The sequence below is a fragment of the Quercus robur genome, chromosome 9 (genome assembly GCF_932294415.1).
Source record: "Quercus robur chromosome 9, dhQueRobu3.1, whole genome shotgun sequence".
Classification (NCBI taxonomy): Eukaryota; Viridiplantae; Streptophyta; class Magnoliopsida; order Fagales; family Fagaceae; genus Quercus; species Quercus robur.
The window spans coordinates 49,580,907-49,605,379 of NC_065542.1; the positions used below are offsets into that span (position 1 = coordinate 49,580,907).

A 24,473-nucleotide genomic window follows, 5' to 3' on the forward strand; every position below is an offset into this window, starting at 1 on the left:
TGGAGCTTCTTTTTTATTTTTTATGCTAAGAAATATTTGACGCCCATAACTCTTGAAACCAAAAGAAGAAAAAAATGGAAGAGAAAATTTGAAGATAGCCTTTGAATCCAAAAATTATTAGAAAATTAATTGTAGTTGTGTTGTTGATGACTTGATGAAATTGTTACCCCCCAAAAGGATCTCTATCAAAAGGAAATTCATCATCATTGAACTGATTTTAAATTGATGATATGACAGTAATTTTCTGATGCTTATAATTGCTGCTCCTGGTGTTAATATTTTTGCTTGAACATTTTATGAAAATGGACGAGAAAAGTGATAGAGGAAAAATGAATTATAGTGAAATAAAGAGAGAGAAAAAGAGAGACAAGAAGTAATTAACAAGGAGAGAGTTATTAAGGATGTTGTTAATTAGGTAAGTATTTAATGAGATATGAAAAAATTGTGCTTTCTTTTTGACCGTTAGATCTTTTGGAAATTTATGGCTTAAAAAATGTGTAACTCTATAAGAGTTACATCAGGTGTAATTTGAACTTATCTCATATATATATATATATATATATATATATATATATAGAGTTGGGTTTAAGTTACACCTGGTGTAATTCTAAACAATGTTACATCACCCAATAACTTGTTATAGAATTCATATTTTGAGAATCCCATCGTTGAATTACATGTTCTATATGTTTTTAACATGCATGCCAATTTTCATACTAATTGAATGTAATTTATCATTTGATCTATATATAAACTTATTTTTTATGCATTATTTTAAACTATAAAAACTTGAATTTAAACAATTGATTGATGACATAGCCATTGATCTTTTATCATCTTTAAATTTTGCAAGCACGGAAAATATACGAAAATAATGTAATCTAATAGTGGATTTGTCAAAATTTGCATCTAATTAATCAATATTGAGTGGTGTAATATTGCTTAAAATTACATCAGTGTAATTTGAACCCAACCCATATAAATAGAGTTGGGTTCAAGTTACACCTAGTGTAATTCTAAGTAATGTTATATCACCTAATAACTTGTTATAGAATTCTTACACTCTTAGCTAACTCATATACCCTTAGCTACTAAGAAAATTAACTTTTCTTGCATGACATTTGATCTCCTAAGTCCTACCTGCTCCTCCAATTTTCATTTATTATTTATTACTAGTCGCCAACCCGTGCTATGCACGGGAACCTACCTATTTATGTGGTAAACTAAATTGATTTTATAAAATTTTAAATTGATTAAGAAACTATATTATTGCATGAATTGCTCTTGTATAACTTCAATTTGTGTTACAATTTGATAAAGAAGTCATTGTTTGAACGTGCAATGACTTACGAAAAATATTAAAGAATAGTTCATGACTATAAACTTATAACTATTGAAAAGAATCAAAAGATTAAGAGCTTAAAAATTATAAAAATATATGTGTGTGTGACTACACAACAGAGAAATATAAGAGAAAAATTTGTTACACTCAAAATAATAATTCATGGTTATAATTATTGAAATTTTCCAGATAGTTTTGGATATTACAAAAATATAACTCAAAAAGTCAGATGTTAAAACTTCCAAAAGGCCAAAAAATATTAAGGAATCATAAGATTTACATCCTATAAATTATTGAAACAAAACTATATATATATATATATATATATGATTTTATAATAGAGAAATATAAAAGAAAAATTGATTACCTTCAAAAGAATAATACATGGTATAGTTGTTGAAATCTGCTAAACATGTTCAAATATTGCAAAAACTAACACAAAATATATGACTATTCAAAAGAGAAAAATAAGAAGAAGAAAAAAGTATATGAACCTATAAAGTAATTAGTTTTAAATTTTAATGGGTCTAAACTTTAAACAATGAAAAAAAATCACATGTTAGGTTGTGTTCCTAGCAACCTTGAAAGTAAAAGTAAAGGGAAAAAAAAAAACCATGAAATACCATCAGCCAATAAGTTTTAATGGGTTTAAACTACAAACAATGAACAAAAATAATCATAAACAATCACAGGTGCAGGGTTTGGTTACCAAGATCAGATGGTTGTAAAACACAACATTTCAACATTAATTTAGGGTTATGCAGAAGGCAACATAAATGACAGAAAATTGTTTTTACATTGTCTGCTATGCCAACCATCTAAATATATTAATTCCAAAAAAAATTAAATAAAATAATTCCTAGAATTATATGAGATAATTAAGAAGAACATCAAGCCCTTGCGTGGATGTTATTTGTGGACGGCTGTCCATCACTGCAATTCATAGATTTTGTTGTTAATAAGACAATCGAGTTCAAAACTAAAAGCAATTAGGTGGCCTTTGTACTACAGGATTTGTTCTCGTTGAAGAATCAACTTGCTTCCTGCTATGGCTTCAATTTGATATGTGTGTTTTCTTTGTGAAAATTTGAGTGAGTATGAAGGGTTTCGACCTTGGTAGAAGTTTATATTTGTGAAAATTTTTGTTATAGAATTTTAGTTGAAATAGAATTTTCAAGCTTTTGAAACATATATCTAATAGAATTTTATTTATACTAAACTATTGTAATACTTGATAAGATATAAAACCAAAAATAAAAAGAATCTAAAATAAAAAGAAAAAGAAAAAGAAAATAGTGATGACGTGGAAAATTGTGGGAGCTCCAAAGGCTATTTTCAAGCTTTTGAAACATATATCTAATAGAATTTTATTTAAACTAAACTATTGTAATACTTGATAAGATATAAAACCAAAAATAAAAAGAATCCAAAATAAAAAGAAAAAGAAAAAGAAAATAGTGATGACGTGGAAAATTGAACCAAAAATAAAAAGAATCTAAAATAAAAAGAAAAAGAAAATAGTGATGACGTGGAAAATTGTGGGAGCTCCAAAGGCTATTTTCAAGCTTTTGAAACATATATCTAATAGAATTTTATTTAAACTAAACTATTGTAATACTTGATAAGATATAAAACCAAAAATAAAAAGAATCCAAAATAAAAAGAAAAAGAAAAAGAAAATAGTGATGACGTGGAAAATTGAACCAAAAATAAAAAGAATCTAAAATAAAAAGAAAAAGAAAATAGTGATGACGTGGAAAATTGTGGGAGCTCCAAAGGTTTCGGTTATATATATATATATATATATATATATATTAGCCACAAACCTGCGCGTTGCGCATGATAATTATTTTTATGGTAGTTTTATTAAATTTTTTTTATACAATTTAAACTAATTTAATAAAGAGTAATGTATTTTGTAATTATATTTTTATTCATTATAAGAATAATCATAAATGGAATATAGAAACAATCATAAATCATAAATTTAATAATTTTTGTTGTACTAAAATGAAAAAAAATACAATTTTTCTCAAAAATTCAAAAGGCAATTTAACGAAAATATTTATTTTTTAATAAAAGTTATTTATAACATTTTGTGAATCATTAAAAAGAAAATAAAATTTAGAAATTATTCTTTTAGTTTTAAACAAACTTTCTCAAACTTATTTTTTCTGCCTACAATCCAAAACACTGAAAAAAGTAACTAAAAAAATTAATAAAACTTAACTATGATTAATTGAACCAATTAGGAAAAAAAAATTGTTATTTATAATCTACTAAGGTTATTTTCTTTGCGGAAATTGTAATTTCGTCCACCCAAAACATATTATCAAATAATCAATTATTAGCAAAATCTAAGAATTAAATTTTTATATATGCATTGTTATAAAATAATAATAATAATAATTAAAGTAAAATTGCGAAAGATAAAATTTGTCTCTCATCCAATAACTTTTGTTTAGCCAACCTTTGCTTTTCTCTAAATAAATTGCATTATAGAGTACTTTGTCCACCACAAAGGATTAAAAAATAAACAAAAATGATTAAAGTTTCATAGTTTAACATCTAAATTGAGCACTATAAAAATCATGCTATCAAATTACAGTAGCTACCAAATTAAATTATCCAAATCATGCTATGTATTAGAATAATATTATATTTTTATATTTAATCCTTTATAATGCAATAGGATAACATTTAACAATCAGAGAGAGAGAGAGAGAGAGAGAGAGAGAGAGAGAGAGAGAGAGAGAGAGAGAGAGAACTGAATCGCATTAACCTAAAGTAGATTAAAGAATATAAAAAATTATCAACCTAAAGCGAAGATGCAAGAAAAATAAAAAATAAAAATTCACTCAAAAATTGTGTGTGTGTGTGTGTGAGAGAGAGAGAGAGAGAGAGAGAGAGAGAGAGAACCTTTTTTTTGTAAGGAAAAACTATGCATGGAATGAATGAGATAGTGACAAATTTATAGTAAGAAAGTGTGAATAAGAAGAGACAAAAATAGAGGAAGATGAAGGGAAAGATGAAGAATGATATTAATGTAGAGAGTAGTGGAGAGATGAGAAGGTGAGAGACTAAGAGAAGGAGAAAGGTTAGAGAAGTAGTGGGGAGATGAAAAGGTAAGGGAGGAAGAAAGGTTAGAGAAGTGTAAATATGAAATAAAAAAAATTATAAATAATTATAAGAAAATGGAAAAAAAAAAAAAAAAAAGATGATGACGTGGACGTTGACGTGGCTCAACGTGAGCGCAGCAGCATTAAACGCTACGCTTCAGCTTTTAGTAATATATTGATTGATTGATTATTATTATTTTTTTAAAGGAGGTCAGTGTGAAACTAAATATGTCTATTTCACTCCCATTAAAAAAAAAACAAAAAGTCTATTTCGCTCCCATTAAAAAAAACAAAAAGTCTATTTCACAGAAGAAGAGTATAAACTAGAAACAAGCAGCTAAAAATTATGAAGTCATCTTCTAATTGGACAGAAAAACCAGCCTGGAGAGAGAGCGATTGACTTAATTCTTTTTTTCTCACATTCACACTGCCAATCTTAAAGCAGTTGCCACCTGCTTTCTCCTTGTGTTTTCCATTTTGGACGAAAGATTCCGCTCTCACCAACTAAGAATTTCCCATTTTTATTTATTAGCAACAATTGTTTGCATGTTTGGAACTATTTTTGTTAACTAAAGTCATCTTTGACTGTCTTTTTACTTCCACTTCTCTGTTCCTGTTTCTGTTGACTACCTAGAACCCAGTTCTTAAATTTGAAGATTTTGTCTTTTGCTTCATTGTTTACTGACTGAAGGTACATGTAAGGATTTTGTTTGTGTGTGTAATATATGGCTTAGTTGAGGTATGTTTTACATGTGAATTTGGAAACATATATTAGACTTTCATTAATTCTTTGTTTCTGTACTTCGGTTTTCTTTCCTATGATCTATCTCTAAATAGGCAAACAAAAATCCAAAATTGAACAAACTACTTTTCTAGTCAAAAGAATTAAAGAAGTGTGTATAGCTGTCTAAGTATAGTCCTATTGTTGACCCTTAAAAGAAAGAAAAAAAGAAGCTACTACTACCAGTACCACTACTAGCCCTCCCAGTCCACACACCAACCAAACCAAAAGGCAAGTTTCATCTCTCTACAAGAAGTGTTTGAACCTTTTAGGCCCTTTACTCTCCCACACCAAATCGGCTAGCAGCAGAGATTATTGAAGACTTTGCTGCCCATCTGACTCTCAGATAATCTATATCAAGGTATGAGTCCATCTCCAACCATTTTTCTCCACATTTGGATAATCTATAAATTCCTTTTTTTTGCTAAACAAGTTGGATTTTATTTTTATTTATTTATTTTTTTATTATTTTTTTTTTCACGTTGTAAAGATGGAAAATCAACATGTTTGCAACAATGAGCATTCTTTGGTATTCAATGAAGACGAGAGAAGAGGACTTCTTTGTTGGGCATGCAGGGAACCAGTATTGGGTCCTAGTTATAGTTGCATAAAATGCAACAAGTTTCACCATCATAAATCGTGTGCAGAACTACCTCGTGAGTTGCAACATCCTTTGCATCCAAAACATTCTCTTATTCTCTTTGCGGAATGGAAACGTGTTTGTGACAAAGAGTATAGCAAATGTGAAGTCTGCAAAGAATTTCTTGAGGAATACACTTACGGTTGTTCCCATTGCAACTTTAACCTTCACAGCAAATGTGCTTCTTTACCACTCACCATAGAAACTGAAGTCCATGACCACCCATTAACACGCATGTGGAAGTCAATAAAGTTCACTTGTGACCTTTGTGGCAAAGAAGGCAATGTGCCCTTTCTTTGTGCATCGTGCAATTTCTGTATTCATCCAAGTTGTGCGTCTTACGTACGCAATGTCAAAGTTATACGTCATGACCACATCCTCCACCTTACCATTTCTTCTCTTGAAGTTAGTCAATCTGTTTCCCGATTTTGTCGCCTCTGTGTTCAGAAAGTGGACATAGATTATGGGTTTTACTATTGCTCAAGTTGCGATTTTGTTGCCCACCTTGACTGTGCTACGGACAAGGAAAATAGGGAGGACATAAATTTGATAAAACTTATAGATGAGTCAAAAAATGATGATCTAGAGCTGGATGGATCTATAAACTCAAAAACTTACATAGTCAAAAAAATCAATGTAGGTGAGGATGGAATTGAAATTGCCACAGAAATCAAACACTTCAGTCATGAACATGACTTAAAGCTTACCAATGAGGTTGAGAATAACAAAAAATGTGATGGTTGCTTACGAGTCATTCTCCCTCCATTTTACAGTTGTACCAAGTGCAACTTCTTTCTTCATAAATCTTGTATTGAATTACCTAGAAAAAAACGACACCCACTTCATCGACACCCACTCAACCTTCTCCCAAAGGCACCTTATAGGAGTAAGTTATTTAGGTGTGATGCTTGTTGCCAAGATTGCAATGGCTTCACCTACCATTGTGAGGAATGCAACTTTGATCTTGATGTTCAATGTAGTTTGATGTTGGACGTCCTTATCCACAAAGGGCACGAGCATTATCTTCACCTCTCCAACACAAGATATGAACAAAAATGTAGTAGTTGTGACTTTGAAAGTTTCCAAGTATATCGTTGTATTACTTGTGAATTTGCATTAGACTTTAAATGTGCTACACTACCACTTACTGCAAGGTACAGACAACATGAGCATCCCTTCACTCTCAATTATGCTGTTGAAGATGACTCTGGTGAATATTATTGTGATATATGTGAAGAAGAACGAGATCCAAAGCTTTGGTTCTACTACTGTGCAGATTGTAGTTATCCTGCTCATCCAAAATGTATTCTTGGGAACTACCCAAATTTTAAGTTTGGAAGTGCTTACTCATTTTATTGTCACCCACACCCCCTTACATTCATTGAGAAAATTAGAGACCATCCTACTTGTCACAAATGTGGCCATCCCTGTGAAGAATTTATCTACCAATGTGCCCCGTGTAATTTCAACTTGCACAGGCCTTGTTTATTGAAATGACAAATGTGATTTTTATACTATACTTGGTGCACATAATTTTTGGTGCGAGAAATTCATCAAATGACATTGCAATAGTTATTTTTAATGCACTTTCTTGGCATCATGATCCACATAGGACATAAATACACTGTCCAGCTCATGGTTGTATGTGTCTAGTTGTACCTTGCCATGTCCTCATATGTTAGAAACAGGAAGTGTGTAGATGGTAGGATTTTTTTAGTTTTAAATGTTTTATGGTACAATATCTAGAATGGGAAGTTGACAATCAATGTGGAACATTGAGTTAGGGATATGATGACAATCCTGGAACTAAAAGGCGAACTACAAGAATTTCTTATCAGTTGTGTAGGACTACTTTTCCTCTCTTTTCTTTCTATGCAATTTTGATCGCATTCATTTTTCTTGAGCTCATATTAAATTGTCCATCTCCTCTTCTTCTTCCTTAGGTGGATTCCCAATATTTTGAAGAGGAAAATGTGCAATCAGATGCAAAACATGAATGCAAAGATTCATTAGCATTTCAGGTTATTACATATCTACATGCTTATCAACATTTTTTAGGTCATTAGTTTTAGTTACTTTTATTATTATTATTATTATTGTTATTGAACTTATTTCTATGATAGTGCGATTATGTATGATAAGTCAAGGGCTTAGTTTAGAGAATGTAAGTCAGACTTTCTTGCTTTGAACAATGTCATTGTTACATAGCACCTCTAAAATTTCAAGCCTCTGTTAATTATACTTTGAAGTTTTATTCTATAATATCTGGTATTTATGCCCCTGCTGATCATACTTTTAGAAATTTTTGTTCAATAACAAACGTTTGCAAGTGTTGCATCTATAGTATACACTCAAGGTTGTGTTATTGCTATTGGGGTACTTTTGGTGTAGAAGAAGAAAATGAAAGCTGTATTTTCATTGGGTCAAGGGTATCGGTGATTTAATTACAGTCCTATAAAAAAAACAAATAACAGTGATATAATTACAGTGTTTTGGCAACCTTGGTGGAGAACAAAGCTATTCCTGATCCTTTCTTTGGGTTGAAAAACAAGATAATTATAGATATTACTGATTTTGGGAGAGAGTATCACACATTCTGGTTTTTTGCAACTATTTAGAGTAAGTTTGTATCACAAGCCTGATTTTGGGAGAGAGTATCACAAGCCTGACTTATGGTGGATGAACAGTATGGGAAACAATCCTTGTAAAATGACCCATTTAAATTGAATGACGCATTTTTTCCTAGTAAGAGCAATTTGAGAGGGAAGTCATGAGTTTAAAACCTAGGATATCCATATGTTATCTTACCAATCAATATATTACTAAAAGCTGAAGCGTAGCGTTTAATGCTGCTGCGCTCACGTTGAGCCACGTCAACGTCCACGTCATCATCTTTTTTTTTTTTTTTCTTTTTTTTTTTTCCATTTTCTTATAATTATTTATAATTTTTTTTTATTTCATATTTACACTTCTCTAACATTTCTTCCTCCCTTACCTTTTCATCTCCCCACTACTTCTCTAACCTTTCTCCTTCTCTCATTCTCTCACCTTCTCATCTCCCCACTACTCTCTACATTAATATCATTCTTCATCTTTCCCTTCATCTTCCTCTATTTTTGTCTCTTCTTATTCACACTTTCTTACTATAAATTTGTCACTATCTCATTCATTCCATGCATAGTTTTTCCTTACAAAAAAAGGTTCTCTCTCTCTCTCTCTCTCTCTCTCTCTCTCTCTTTCTCACACACACACACACACACACACAATTTTTGAGTGGATTTTTATTTTTTATTTTTCTTGCATCTTCGCTTTAGGTTGATAATTTTTTATATTCTTTAATCTACTTTAGGTTAATGCGATTCAGTTCTCTCTCTCTCTCTCTCTCTCTCTCTCTTTGATTGTTAAATGTTATCCTATTGCATTATAAAGGATTAAATATAAAAATATAATATTATTCTAATACATAGCATGATTTGGATAATTTAATTTGGTAGCTACTGTAATTTGATAGCATGATTTTTATAGTGCTCAATTTAGATGTTAAACTATGAGACTTTAATCATTTTTGTTTATTTTTTAATCCTTTGTGGTAGACAAAGTACTCTATAATGCAATTTATTTAGAGAAAAGCAAAGGTTGGCTAAACAAAAGTTATTGGATGAGAGACAAATTTTATCTTTCGCAATTTTACTTTAATTATTATTATTATTATTATTTTATAACAATGCATATATAAAAATTTAATTCTTAGATTTTGCTAATAATTGATTATTTGATAATATGTTTTGGGTGGACGAAATTACAATTTCCGCAAAGAAAATAACCTTATTAGATTATAAATAACAATTTTTTTTCCTAATTGGTTCAATTAATCATAGTTAAGTTTTATTAATTTTTTTAGTTACTTTTTTCAGTGTTTTGGATTGTAGGCAGAAAAAATAAGTTTGAGAAAGTTTGTTTAAAACTAAAAGAATAATTTCTAAATTTTATTTTCTTTTTAATGATTCACAAAATGTTATAAATAAATTTTATTAAAAAATAAATATTTTCGTTAAATTGCCTTTTGAATTTTTGAGAAAAATTGTATTTTTTTTTCATTTTAGTACAACAAAAATTATTAAATTTATGATTTATGATTGTTTCTATATTACATTTATGATTATTCTTATAATGAATAAAAATATAATTACAAAATACATTACTCTTTATTAAATTAGTTTAAATTGTATAAAAAAAATTTAATAAAACTACCATAAAAATAATTATCATGCGCAACGTGCAGGTTTGTGGCTAATCTATATATATATATATATATATATATAAAACCGAAACCTTTGGAGCTCCCACAATTTTCCACGTCATCACTATTTTCTTTTTCTTTTTATTTTAGATTCTTTTTATTTTTGGTTCAATTTTCCACGTCATCAGTATTTTCTTTTTCTTTTTCTTTTTATTTTGGATTCTTTTTATTTTTGGTTTTATATCTTATCAAGTATTACAATAGTTTAGTTTAAATAAAATTCTATTAGATATATGTTTCAAAAGCTTGAAAATAGCCTTTGGAGCTCCCACAATTTTCCACGTCATCACTATTTTTTTTTTCTTTTTCTTTTTATTTTAGATTCTTTTTATTTTTGGGTTTATATCTTATCAAGTATTACAATAGTTTAGTTTAAATAAAATTCTATTAGATATATGTTTCAAAAGCTTGAAAATTCTATTTCAACTAAAATTCTATAACAAAAATTTTCACAAATATAAACTTCTGCCAAGGTTGAAACCCTTCATACTCACTCAAATTTTCACAAAGAAAACACACATATCAAATTGAAGCCATAGCAGGAAGCAAGTTGATTCTTCAACGAGAACAAATCCTGTAGTACAAAGGCCACCTAATTGCTTTTAGTTTTGAACTCGATTGTCTTATTAACAACAAAGTCTATGAATTGCAGTGATGGACAGCCATCCACAAATAACATCCACGCAAGGGCTTGATGTTCTTCTTAATTATCTCATATAATTCTAGGAATTATTTTATTTAATTTTTTTTGGAATTAATATATTTAGATGGTTGGCATAGCAGACAACGTAAAAACAATTTTTTGTCATTTATGTTGCCTTCTGCATAACCCTAAATCAATGTTGAAATGTTGTGTTTTACAACCATCTGATCTTGGTAACCAAACCCCGCACCTATGATTGTTTATGATTATTTTTGTTCATTGTTTGTAGTTTAAACCCATTAAAACTTATTGGCTGATGGTATTTCATGGTTTTTTTTTTCCCTTTACTTTTACTTTCAAGGTGGCTAGGAACACAACCTAACATGTGATTTTTTTTCATTGTTTAAAGTTTAGACCCATTAAAATTTAAAACTAATTACTTTATAGGTTCATGTACTTTTTTCTTCTTCTTATTTTTCTCTTTTGAATAGTCATATATTTTGTGTTAGTTTTTGCAATATTTGAACATGTTTAGCAGATTTCAAGAACTATACCATGTATTATTCTTTTGAAGGTAATCAATTTTTCTTTTATATTTCTCTATTATAAAATCATATATATATATATATATATAATTTTGTTTCAATAATTCATAGGATGTAAATTTTATGATTCCTTAATATTTTTTGGCCTTTTGGAAGTTTTAACATCTGACTTTTTGAGTTATATTTTTGTAATATCCAAAATTATCTGGAAAATTTCAATAATTATAACCATGAATTATTATTTTGAGTGTAACAAATTTTTCTCTTATATTTCTCTGTTGTGTAGTCACACACACATATATTTTTATAATTTTTAAGCTCTTAATCTTTTGATTCTTTTCAATAGTTATAAGTTTATAGTCATGAACTATTCTTTAATATTTTTCGTAAGTCATTGCACGTTCAAACAATGATTTCTTTATCAAATTGTAACACAAATTGAAGTTATACAAGAGCAATTCATGCAATAATATAGTTTCTTAATCAATTTAAAATTTTATAAAATCAATTTAGTTTACCACATAAATAGGTAGGTTCCCGTGCATAGCACGGGTTGGCGACTAGTATATATATAAATCTGTGTTACCTATGGAAATACCGAATTTGTCTTCTAGACTGATTATCTCCTGGACTTTACACACAGTTTAATGATTTTGTGACCCAAATTGGCCAAGTATACCGCGTTTGATATCTGCTCTCATCCAGAGACATTCAAGTAACACAGAAGGTTGCCTTAACTGTTATTTTCCAATTTAATTTGCCCAACCTTGTTGGACAACCTCTTATTAAAGCCAACCCCTCTACAAAGCAATGTTTTGGACTAGAAGGTGCCAAAACAAGTGATATCAGGACCAAGTCAGGTACTCTCAACTCTTTGCAAGTAGTTGTGGAATCAAAATTTTATCTTTTGAGGACAACTTAACTGACTCTATCTTCAAGTTTGAGTGATGGTGTGATGGTATCTTGATGAAACCAGGAGTCATTTCGTGCACTTTCTGCTTTGCGCTTGATGGTTTCGTATATGCACAACTAGAGATCTTGATTTTAATATTTCTCCGTCTTCCGCAATGCACAATATGAAGGTATACGGGCAAGCCCAATTTTTTTTTTTTCTTGTAAAGAAGATTTAACTTTTAGTTTTTCACCAAAGGCACATATGGAGAGCCAGGCCAAGTAATGTTTTTCAAAGCAACTACCTCATTTCAATCTTTCACCCGCATAAACCTCAGCGCCAATATTGGCTTTCTCAGCAAAATATGCATATAAGATATTGCTCAATGCTATTAACAAACTTTTAGGCAATATGAAATGTTGCAAACTTCCAGGTAAACGATAAATCTTTTGCAATCCAAGACTGAATTCTTCCTACAAGCTATTGAAGAAAGGGTTTACACTCGTGCATAATCTTTCTAGAATCAAAGGCATTCTAAAATATCTTATTAAAGCCCATCGTTGCATTTGAAAATAAATATCTTACTTTTCCCATTAAAGTGCATAGAACACCTTACTCTTTTCAATATTAATGTAGTTCATACATCTTTAAAAAAATGACTAGTCTAGTTATAATTAAAGTTCTTTATAATTGTTAATAAAGCCCGATGTAGAACTCATTACACATCCACACACTTAATTAACATCCAATTCAGTTAAACTGAGGCATCACACCCTCGACTGCTACTTGCTCCTCACCTAACTCTTGGGGCTATAAAGTTAGAACTAAGACTCACATAGACACTCAACTGATACAGTACACAAACTACACAAACTTACTGGTACTGTGGTTTAATTTTGAGGAAAGACCACTTCTTCAAATATTCATTACCGACCAATGTTTTTAGCATAACCGTTATATATATAGACGTATGTGAGATCACATATAACCTGCTTGAGCCAATACATTATTGTGTATGCTGGTATCAAAGTGGTATGCGACAATCATTTTAAGCAAACGCTATTTTGGACAGAATGCTCTAAAATTAAATGTTAAAAATTTTGGTAGTTTGTTGAGACTGATGCGTGAGCTTTTTGTGGATTTTTAGCTACATTTTTAACCTCAAGTTAGTTTATTGAGACTTGAGACTAATGTGAACATTCTAAACTTGAAAATTCAAAAGAAATAAACCAAACAAAGACCGTATTATCATTTACTTTTCCAAGTCCATAAAGAATATGTATTTATTTTCAAAAGCACAGCCAACCCTTGATATCAACACCGTTGCAGCAATCTTGTAAATGTGGTCTACTAAAGCATGCCAACTCTTAATATCCAAGACCTTTTTTGTAGGTTTTTCAAGGACTATAGGCTAAAACCAAAAATCATGTAGTCACTTCTCTATGTGACAGAGTTACTGGTAGATGCGAAAAAGTTATAGTCACGAGTGACTGTGTTAAGACACGATGCGGCAGAGCCAACCACAAGACTTGACATATACAGTTATACACAATGTTTTGTGATCCTTTCATAGTTAAAAAAAATAATAATAATAAAAAAAACACACTAGAAATGCTATTAAAATTTGAAATTATTGTTGAATTTGATGTGAATTACCATCAAATGTGACGAGTTAAAGTCATTTGTGACCTTGATACTACTAATCCAACTTTACCCAAAAAAAAAAAAAAAACTATAATTTTAAAACATGGGTCAATGCATTATACCATAATAGAAAAAGCAATTGCAAGAATTGCTCATTGTAGAGAATTTGTATACATGAAGAAAATATTTATAGGGAAAAACTTTGTTTTTCTATGTTGTCTTCCCCTTGCTTTGTAGACTCCTTTTTGAAGCTATCTCTTAACCCTGATCTCTGTAATTTTAGCTTGTATGGATTCTGTGACATCTCCTTCGGTTCATAAGGTGAAGAGGTAGTGGTTTGATGTAGGCTCTGAAGAAATATTCTCCAGAACTGGCAAAATCTTGCATTAATCCACCAATTGCTTTCATGACCAGATGAGCAAATAATGTCTCATATATGTATATCAAAGGCAAGAAGCAAAGCTACAGAAGTAACCGCATTATTCTGAGACCAAAAAGACACTAAAAAGTGGTGCCCATGTTGGGGAAGTTCTTGGCAAAAAGTTCATAGATGTATTCTGGATACAAGCATTAGGCCTTCCAGATGCCTATTGGGTCTCGTGTAGAAGTAGGATTATGACAACAATCTAGAATGATCAAGTGTGTTGCCCAATAAATCTAATATCAGATTCTTTATTGTATTGCCTAAGAAAACAGTTATGATGGACCAGAATTGGTTATGATTTGCTCTTTAGGAACTAGGACACCTGAAAGGCCACAGCAATAAGGTCAATCTTTTCAAATTTACGACAAGTTGATCAAATTAATACAAGTGATTGAAAATATGCATTTTTAAAAATCTTTTACGGTTGAAAACAGCATTTCAAGAATCAAGTATTACCTCAAAAGGTGCTTGTAGACACTTATAGTTGAGCTACTAAATACTAAAAATGGCTCTGGTGAAGCCATACTCAGAAGTTTCAAGAAATTGGCCACTTGAGCCCCTACAATAATAGTTGGGGGAAAAAAGGTGGGGTGAAACCTTACCATTCAGAAGTAAAATAATTGGAAGAAAAACCGTATGATACTAACTAAAAAAGTAAAAATAAACTGAATGCAATCTTGAGACATAATAAGTAGCCTAACTATAGAAATTTCTGGGTCTTCTTTCTCCAAACTAGTCCATTGCTCGTGATCTTTCTGATTCTTTCATTAGAAAATATGCAAAACACAAACAAAAGTTCAAATATAGAGGGATTCACACTTGGAAAAAAAAAATGTAATTTCCACTTTTCTATTAAGAAAAATTGTAGGGAAATAGCTTCTTGCCATACTAACTGAGACAGATAGAAAAAGAGGGACTAAAAAGGTGATAATCTCTATATCGGTGAGCATATGCTAATGCAACTAGCTTATTTAAAACACTAAAAAGACTAGCCCACCTAAATCAAATTAATACCTACTCATAAAAACAACAGCGAGAGAATTAACTCCTACATCCTCAGCAACTCCAAGCATGCAAAAAAGAAACATAATATATATTTCTAAACATAGACATGGATCAATGTATATCTGTCTATGTGAAGTACCAAAATATTCAGTTTCTCAGAGAAAAGAGGCACCGACGTTGCAATCTTTAATAGTCGGAAACTGATTCACATGCTCAGGTGCAATATAGAGGTAAAGAACCAAAAAGATTGCAATCTTTAGGAGGCAGAAACAAATGTGCGAGATCTAGAAGACAGCATGGAAAAGAGGCCATTCCAAGCTTTAGTAGTCGGAAACAGATTTACAAGCTTAGGTGCAGGATAAAGGGGGATTCATTCTTTTTAATAGAAATAGGGATTTGTATAAGTGTTCTTTCATAGCAACTCCTTGAAGGCTTCTAAGGCATCACTGAGACTTCTAAAGCCAATTTGAGCACAGAAACTGTCATTGAACATCTCTATTTTTGCTTTATTTAGCTCACCAAACTTACCATAAATTCTGATATGATCAGCTGTAGTAGGCAAACAGGATCCTGGTCCAAATGTCACAAAAAGGCAGAAGCTTCCCCCTCCTCATTCTCCTTATCACTTGTCTTCATATCAGAAACAGATGTTCAAGCAGCTTGGTTTTTTTACTTGGGCTGTTTTTAACTTTGCATCTGGTATTTTAGCAGGTTTCTTTGGTTTAGCCTGATTTGAGTTTGACTCTAGTTCCTTGTTAAGGGGCTCTTCTACTTCTCTGTCTTTCTTCTTTTGCACCCCAATATATTCTTCTTCTTCCTTCCTTTTTGTTGACACAGGTTCATCATCAATTACCACTTTTTCCTTCCTCTTAGTCCTTGTTACACAGGTGTGGGAAGTTGCCTCAATACCCAATGAGCATTAGTTTCATGGTCACTGCTAGTACCTTTTCTTCCACCCAGATGATGATGCCAATTTGCCTTAGTTTGTCTCTTCTTTTTCAGCCACACTTCCATCCTTCTTACCTTTTTCCTGAGTATCCATGCTCCCTTCTTCCATCTCCATCTCCTTGTTCACACCCATATCCTCAATTGGAACCTCAATGGTCCCAATTTTCCTATCTAGGTCTTCCCCATTTTCACTCAAAAGAGGACCATTCTCTTCAACTCCCCAAAGTTTCTCCCCCAAAATCCCTTCTCTCTCGCACACCTTTCTTTGACATTCCACCAACAACTGACACACCATCACCACCACTAGCCGTTCCCTCAACTCCTGAAGTTTCCACAAATTGCATTCAAATAATACCCATAAATGACAATTAATTACACCTTAAAAATGTAGGCTCACATGATGCATGCAATGTATATAAACTCAAAATCTTTAAATAAATCCCTGTCTAACAAAAAACCACTAGTGCAAGCCAAACAACCAGACAGCAAAGCAAGCTTTGCATCATTCTATACAGTATATTAGCTGCAACCTCCATATAAAACACAAAAACTGATATCGTTACAGCAAAGGAGAACCCATACAAAGACTGATATAAAACACAAAGACTGAAATCGTTACAGCAAAATAATCTGTACAAAACTATACAGATGAATCCAGTCCATTCCATCACTTGGACTTAAGGGATATTAGAATTGAGACTCAAATTTTGCATAAGACTATTAAGAATCGAGTCATCATAAATAAGACCATGCTCCACTCTATTAAGTAAGAACCATAGATGAAAAAATGAAATAGTAAAACTATGGAATTACAAACATTAGTTATCATGCAATTTGATCAATTGAATATCTTATGACTATGTTAACATATAAGCGTGTTCATTCATATATGCGTCAATAATTTAGTAGTTCTTAACAATTTTATCACAATGCTAATCTCTAAGAGGATGTGTCAATCATATGCCCATTTTAATCAAATACTCCTCTAATCAAATTAAGAAACTCATCACACAGATTACCTACTTACAGCTTCACTTTAATTACACCATATGAAACAATAAAGGCTACAACCTCAAAAATTCAATTCACACATGAAAAAAAAATCCCCAAATACAATAAAATGATTAATAGATCTATTTTTTTAAACATAAGGACCAATTCCGCTCAGTCACTCATAAGGTATACTGGACCAAATAGTGTATTTCGGCTTTATTGTTTATTTTCTTGTTTAGAAATGGGCTGGCTAAATATGTTTGGGGTTAGAAATTGGACTTGTTTGAGTTTAAATTCTGATGTTTTTCGAATTGGGCTGTAAGGGTTTTGGACTGGACTTGGTTTTGTTCGAAATTGGGCTGGTTGAGGTTTAAAATATAAGGCTTGGAGTGTATGGGCTGTGTGACTCGATGTGGACCTTAATAAAAATGGGTCTAGGGACTTATTCGGGCCAGGCCCTAAAGTTGATGGGTTTAGGGTTTCGTGATGGGTCCAAATACATATATATTACGGGCTGGGTTGAATTTGACCCAACCTAAGATGATTTAAGGCTGACCGGGTTGGGGCTACTTAAAATCGCGATTTGGCTCAGCATCTTTGTCTGTCCTCGCATTTTTCCAACATTTTTTTTTTTTTTGAGTAAATATTTTTTTATAAAACATGTTTGCTTTCTTCAGCGGTTTTATTTTTTATTTTTTGTAGTTGTATTGATAGGATTATGACCAGATTTTATTTTAGCTTTATATGCATATTTTAGTATTTAGCATGTGTATTCGTTAATTAAATTTTGGCCTATTAAAGACACTGTAGGAACAATTGAAGTAAATTTATTATTCTTCCTATCATTTCTTTTTCTTTGTCTTCATTTTTATTTTTATTTTTAAATAAAGCTTAAAGGTGCCTTTTTAGAATGGATACTTCTTTAAATTCTTGTGATAGACAAAGTAGTGCAGTGATTCTCTTACAGCAAGCCATTTTTCTATTTTTCCAAGGAAGGGAAAAATGGTTCTTTAACTATATAGGAAAATACCCTGTTTTGGAACTTGACATTATTTATGTCGAGTTCATTGTGTATTTTGCTATTTATTTATTTATTTTTGAAAATTTTGTTCAAAAACTAGCATTAGGAATGTTTAGTTCCATTTAAAAACATGCATAGAACTCAATATTGTTAATGTTGAATTCCAGGAAGAACTCAACATCAACAATATCAAGTTCCAAAATTAGAGCATTTTGCTATATAATTTGAAAAATAAGTTATGGAAGAACTCAACATTAACAATATCAAGTTCCAAAATTAGAGCATTTTGCTATATAATTTGAAAAATAAGTTATTTGGCTACATAGTTAAAAAATTAAGGCTAAGTGTTAGTTTGGATTGCATTGAAATTTCATTTCAGTGCTTTTGTGTCTTTGTCAGTGGGTCTCGTGCACTGTTCATAGGACCCATAAGTTGTCTAATTCAGCAAAATTTTCATTAAAATTGGGTCTTATGGTACTATTCACATATTTAAAAATTATTTTGTTACAGTATTTTCAGTTTTCAGTTTTCAACAATAAGTGATATCCAAACAAACCTTGAATAGTCATTTCTTCTAGGAATGAAGCTAGGAAAGAAGACAAGCTTTTGATATGAGTGATATTGTGACAAGGTTAACATTTTTCTTTGGATGCTACTATGTCCAAGCGTTTGTTAGCAAATTTCTTACAAAGTTGCTCTTGATGATGGATGTTACAGCTTAACCACCCCCACAACAAAGAGTCTTTAGCAATTGTTGAAAGCCTTGTCCTACGTGCTACATGGCAATTGATATTGTTGAATTTTCAGGTGTATTGGTCTATACTCCTCTTGACTTGAGCCAGTTAACTATGCAAAATTTGAAAAAATTGTCTTTTCTATTGTTTTACCTTTTTGATTAACATTTAGGTACCAGAGAATAAGGTTTCTATATTGAAAGTTTGTGAGTTGTGACCAATGCAATCGAGCAAGGTGGCTCAAGAGAATTTTGAGTTTAAGGCGATGTTTAAATTGAGGCATTTTATATATTTAAATTGGTTGACGTGGGTGGCTTGAATTGCCATTGAAGCCCACAAGCCCATTGCTTGTAAGTCGGTCAAGTGTGACCGAATACAACTAGGAATGTAACTCCTAGTGTTGCCGACCTATGACATATATATAAATATAAATATAAATATAAATATATATATATATATATATATATATATATATTTGGTTTATGATGTATGGTATAGAGAGATCATGAATTCTATTAACCTAGTAAGTGCTACCGCATAAGAAAAAATAGAGAAAAAGAGAGGTAATCAGCTTCTATTCTTATTGTTTCTATGAGAGAGTGCTAGGGTGTAATTGGAATTTGGGTTTCTTGAGAGTGTTTTTGTGCACTTTTGTATCTCCTTATTTTTATAGAGAAATTTCTCCATCGTTGCCGTGGAGGTAGGCAGTTTGCCGAACCATGTAAATTCTTGTGTTTTTTGTGTGTGTTTGTTATTTCATTTCCACTTATTTACTGTTATTGATTTGAGTCCTGGGGTGCTATCTGCACAACAAAATTTAATTAAATAATATATATACATATTTTACTTAAAAAATATATTCTTCTAATTTGTTTAGATGTAAAATTTGTTTAGTTTTTTTAATGAATTTCTTGTTCATGGAGCCTTAGAGGTTCCTATGGAGTTTTCTAATTATCCTGCTAGAAAATGATGGTGGGGTGGTGGTGGAGTGGGTTTATCCATAAGACAATTTGTAATAACTAGTATTTATTTTTTTATTTAATGGTATGAGGTTTGGATTGTTGTTTCTATTGGTACTTTGGAGATCTTTTGACAATTGCATTATTGGGGATATTTTTGGATTTATTGATGTAATTGTTTATCGAGAATGAATTTTTAGTTGTTACGAAAACCTTGCACACTTGTAGGGTGAAAATTTTATAAGCGTGCAGTCGTTGTCACATGCCTATCTTAATGGTCAGGTTTGGGGCGTGACGATTTAATGGTATCAGAGTCATACTTTAGCCAGAAATGTGAGCCCCACACATGAGGACACGTGTGCCCGTATGGAGTATAATCCTCAAAGTGGACAATTCTACATAGTTGGGGTGAGGTGGTTATAATATATATATATATATATATATATATATATATTTTTTTTGGTCAGGAAATATTTATATGATATGAGATCAAGGCAAGAATCATCTTAAATTTTCAAGGGAGAAGGATTAGCTGTGCTCAATCCCATCTAAATTAATGGTGTCATTAATCAGTCATTGCCTCCCCCAGATAACTAAGAAAATTAACTTTTCTTGCATGACATTTGATCTCCTAAGTCCTACCTGCTCCAATTTTATTTTATTATCATTTTTTTAGAGGTCAGTGTGAAACTAAATATGTCTATTTCACTCCCATAAAAAAATAAAAAATAAAAAGTCTATTTCACAGAAGAGGATAAACTAGAAACAAGCAGCTAAAAATTATGAATTCATCTTCTAATTGGACAGAAAAAGCAACCTGGAGAGAAAGCAATTGACTTTTTTGCTCACATTCACACCGCCAGTCTTAAAGCAGTCGCCAACTGCTCTTGTCTCACTCTCACACACTGAATATATATAAATAAAAGATTCCGCTCTCACCAACTAAGAGTTTCCCATTAAATATTTTTATTTATTAGCAATAATTGTTTGGAACCATTTTTGTTAGCTAAAGTCATCTTGGACTGTCTTTTACTTCACTCTCAAATTGCTCTTACAAGGGAAAATGCGTCATTCAAGTTAAATGGGTCAATTTACAAGGATTGTTTCCTATTCGTCCACCATAAGCCAGGCTTGTAGAAGAAAAGCTGCAAATTCATACCTTTATCACCTACAACACATTGAGAGCCTAAAACTAGATTAATGCAACATATTATAATCCATAGTAATCAGATCCTCCAAATGCTTAGTAATCTAAAAGTACACATCTCTAGATTACCATTTTGGATAATTCAAGGCACGGATTAGTAATGGAGGCTATATTCCTTCTATTCTCCAGCCCAATATGCAGTTTTTTAACTTGGGGGAGGGGGGCTGTTTTATATGATTTCACCTCTCTTTAAATGGTAATATACAATATCAATGAAATGATTAGAGAAGGAAGTTCATTGCCTAAATCTACAATATCATGATATGCTTTAGTGAGATATTGACAGGAAAAAAGAAAAGAAAAATCTAACTTAATTTTACCAAATAAGTGAAAGATGTGTCATGGCCAGTACATACGGACCAACAAGGAAAATTGCTGAGGCCAACAATAGTTACTCTTTGAAGCAATCCTATAGCTGACCACTATCACTACAGTAAACCCTATACATCAAACAGATAAGATCTAAGATCATATTCAATGAGTGGAAACAAATGCAACCAGGGTCGGAGCTGTGTTGAAGGTTGGGGAGGCCATGGTCCCCCCAAAATTTTGAAAATTTTTTAAATATATATATATATATAAATAATTATTTTAATATTTTTAAAATTTAGTCTATAAAAATAAGAGTTGGCCCCCCCATATATTTGAATTAGTCCAATAATGCTCTTAAAAAAAATAATTGGTCTAATAGTAATAAAGATATAACTTTATTTTTTACAATTTTATTTTTTACTGTAAAATGTGCTCTTATATCGGTTAAATATTTAATAAAGTTTGGTATCAAACATGTTTGAATCTATCTTTTTTAACTCGTTATGTGGCGATTAACAAGTCATTGACTCATTAAAAAAATCTTGTCATTAAAACTATACATGAAATGTGTCTTTAGTTGCCACATAATAGGTTAAAGCAAGATAGTTTCAAATATGTTTGGAGACTAATTTATTCCTCCAAGTTTTGGATCATTCATATTTTTGAAAATTTCATTAGTTCAATTGAAAGATTTTTTACTTTGGTATAAAATTTGATAATTTGTATTTAAAATGAAATTTTTTAAGAATTTCACTATGAAAATGGAAAAAAATGAATTTTATTTTATGAAAGATCACCATCAAACATAAGATCTAAGATCATATTCAATGAGTGGAAACAAATGCAACCCTTACAAAAAATAAAAGAACTATGGTATAAAGAGAGGATAAAACAATCAAGTGTCCGAAGTATGAGGAATGTTTTATCACCAAAAGAGCCAGGGTATATTAATATAGATAGCTCATATAGCTTAGTCTTAAACAAAATTCCTAGCCAATCTAATCATGTTTTTTGATTTTCCATGTGGGGGCAATCCAATGGGGCATAAAATCAGAAATGTGTTTTAAGATACTATGAATAAAAGAAATTTACACTGAATGGTTGTTAACTTCTTATTGAAACAAGAGTATCATAACCTTTTGAATGGCTTAATAACGAGGCAAGCTGAAAGAAGACTATTCTCCACAAAGTAACATAAGAATGCATGCTATCACTGACCTCAAGAGATGTATATTGCACTTGCAATCCAGCAGGGATTGATACATGTTGAGTCTGAAGATGTTCAACTAATAAATGCTTCCCTTTGTTACTTTGGAATTTCTATTTTCTAACTCCATTGTAGCATGCAAATATACCCTTTTGTTGTTGCCAAAAAAATAATGAAACCAAGTGGGGATCAATCATTTTCATTTGCTGCATCAAATAGTAATGCATTAGTAACTGAATAATATAATTACAATAAGAAAAGAATAATTCTCCTGAAAGAATTAAAACACCATTAAAATATTAAAATTCTAAGTCAGAAAGAATTGCATGACCAAGAATAAATGTTATAAAGAACTAGATGAAAGAAGGGGAAATATATGTTTCAATTTTCTTAAGCTCTACAGGTTATGAGGGTACTACTAATCATTGCACTAGAGCATAATAGTTAATCACATATCTATTGTTATTTAAGGAACTATGCATTTGGAATACAACTCACCCCAATTATTGACACAACCACCTCATCCTATATGCCAGTGTTCCCATCCCTGTAATAGTACAGAGGTCAAGTACCTTAGAAACAGATTTATTTTGCTTTGATATGTTCTATAAATATATGGCTCCATTCAACTGGAAGGAGACTATATGTATAGAATAAAATAGCATGAAAACACATTCTTAAAAGCAAAAAACACAATAAGCAATGAAGGCCCTAGGAATTTCTTTTTTCTCATCATTGGGTGGGGGGATGCAAAAAGAAGTTCCATCATCATGTGATTTTCCCTTTCAAAACCTTTTAAAAAAAAAATAGTAAATGATTCATTAAAGAGCAAGGGCATGCAACCCATGTACATGGGAAGTATACAAGAGATATACTAATAACCATTGAAAAATTGTCTTGAAGCTTATATCCCCTCATATAAGGTTCTAAGAAAGGGAAAATGCCTTTGCAATATTTGATGAATCCTCAGTCATTTCAATATTTTGTTTTTCTAGGCCAAACTTAGTTAACACACTTTGTTTCCCTTCTGCTCACCAATTAAAGATAAAATTTATGACCAGTAAGTCCATCCATGTTCACACCTAAACTTTAAACATGCCTTTAGCAGTTCACCCAGTGCATTGGTCAATTTTTGTTACCAAGACACCCTTACCATTGTTCTTATAATTCCTCTTTTTCTCTCAAATGCAGAACTGCCATGAATGACTTGCACAAACTACATAAGCATTATTCTTATACATGCAACCCATTTTCAACCAAACAATTCTCTACTGTATAACTGATCACTTAATGAATTACCACACTGACACTATTCATTGAAAAAATGTTTCAAATATCCATGGACAGTTACCTATCTTGTTTTGGTTGTTTGCTTGGTTGTAACAAGAAATTTCTAATAATTTTCTTATCAATATGCATCTAGTGTCTCTCTTATTCCAAAAGAAACTAGAGTAAACAATGTCATTACGGGAAAAATAAATTAATAATAATATCCCCAAAGGTAACAAACATGGTCACTTATAGGATCAACTCAATCCCAACCCTAGACCTTTTGTGTGGCAACATCTATTCCAATCTACCATGAAAATGAATTATTGCTAGATAGCAAGTTGTCCAAGAATGTCAAAATTTATTTCTTTACTCAATCATTCAATTTGCATGGGATCCAAAATTACAAATGTAATTTCAAAATAAAATAATATATATATTGAATAAGAATGCCTCCGAAACATCCCTTTTGTAGGTGCTAATTTCCT

At 31.2% G+C, this 24,473-nt stretch overlaps 1 protein-coding gene and 1 long non-coding RNA gene across 2 annotated transcripts; one reads left to right on the top strand and one right to left on the bottom strand.

Moving 5' to 3' along the window:
• The first annotated feature begins 5,718 nt into the window (after nucleotides 1-5,718).
• Nucleotides 5,719-7,379, top strand: LOC126701153 (uncharacterized). Its single transcript, XM_050399275.1, has one exon. It carries the CDS (start codon nucleotides 5,733-5,735, stop codon nucleotides 7,377-7,379), a length of 1,647 nt encoding a protein of 548 aa, XP_050255232.1. The 5' UTR covers nucleotides 5,719-5,732.
• A 13,411-nt stretch (nucleotides 7,380-20,790) lies between these two features.
• Nucleotides 20,791-23,402, bottom strand: LOC126698887 (uncharacterized). The gene is made up of 3 exons (XR_007646629.1): nucleotides 23,215-23,402; nucleotides 22,728-22,922; nucleotides 20,791-21,158 (listed from the first exon to the last, which is right to left on the bottom strand). It is a non-coding gene; the product is annotated as an uncharacterized LOC126698887 (long non-coding RNA).
• Between the last annotated feature and the right edge of the window lie 1,071 nt (nucleotides 23,403-24,473).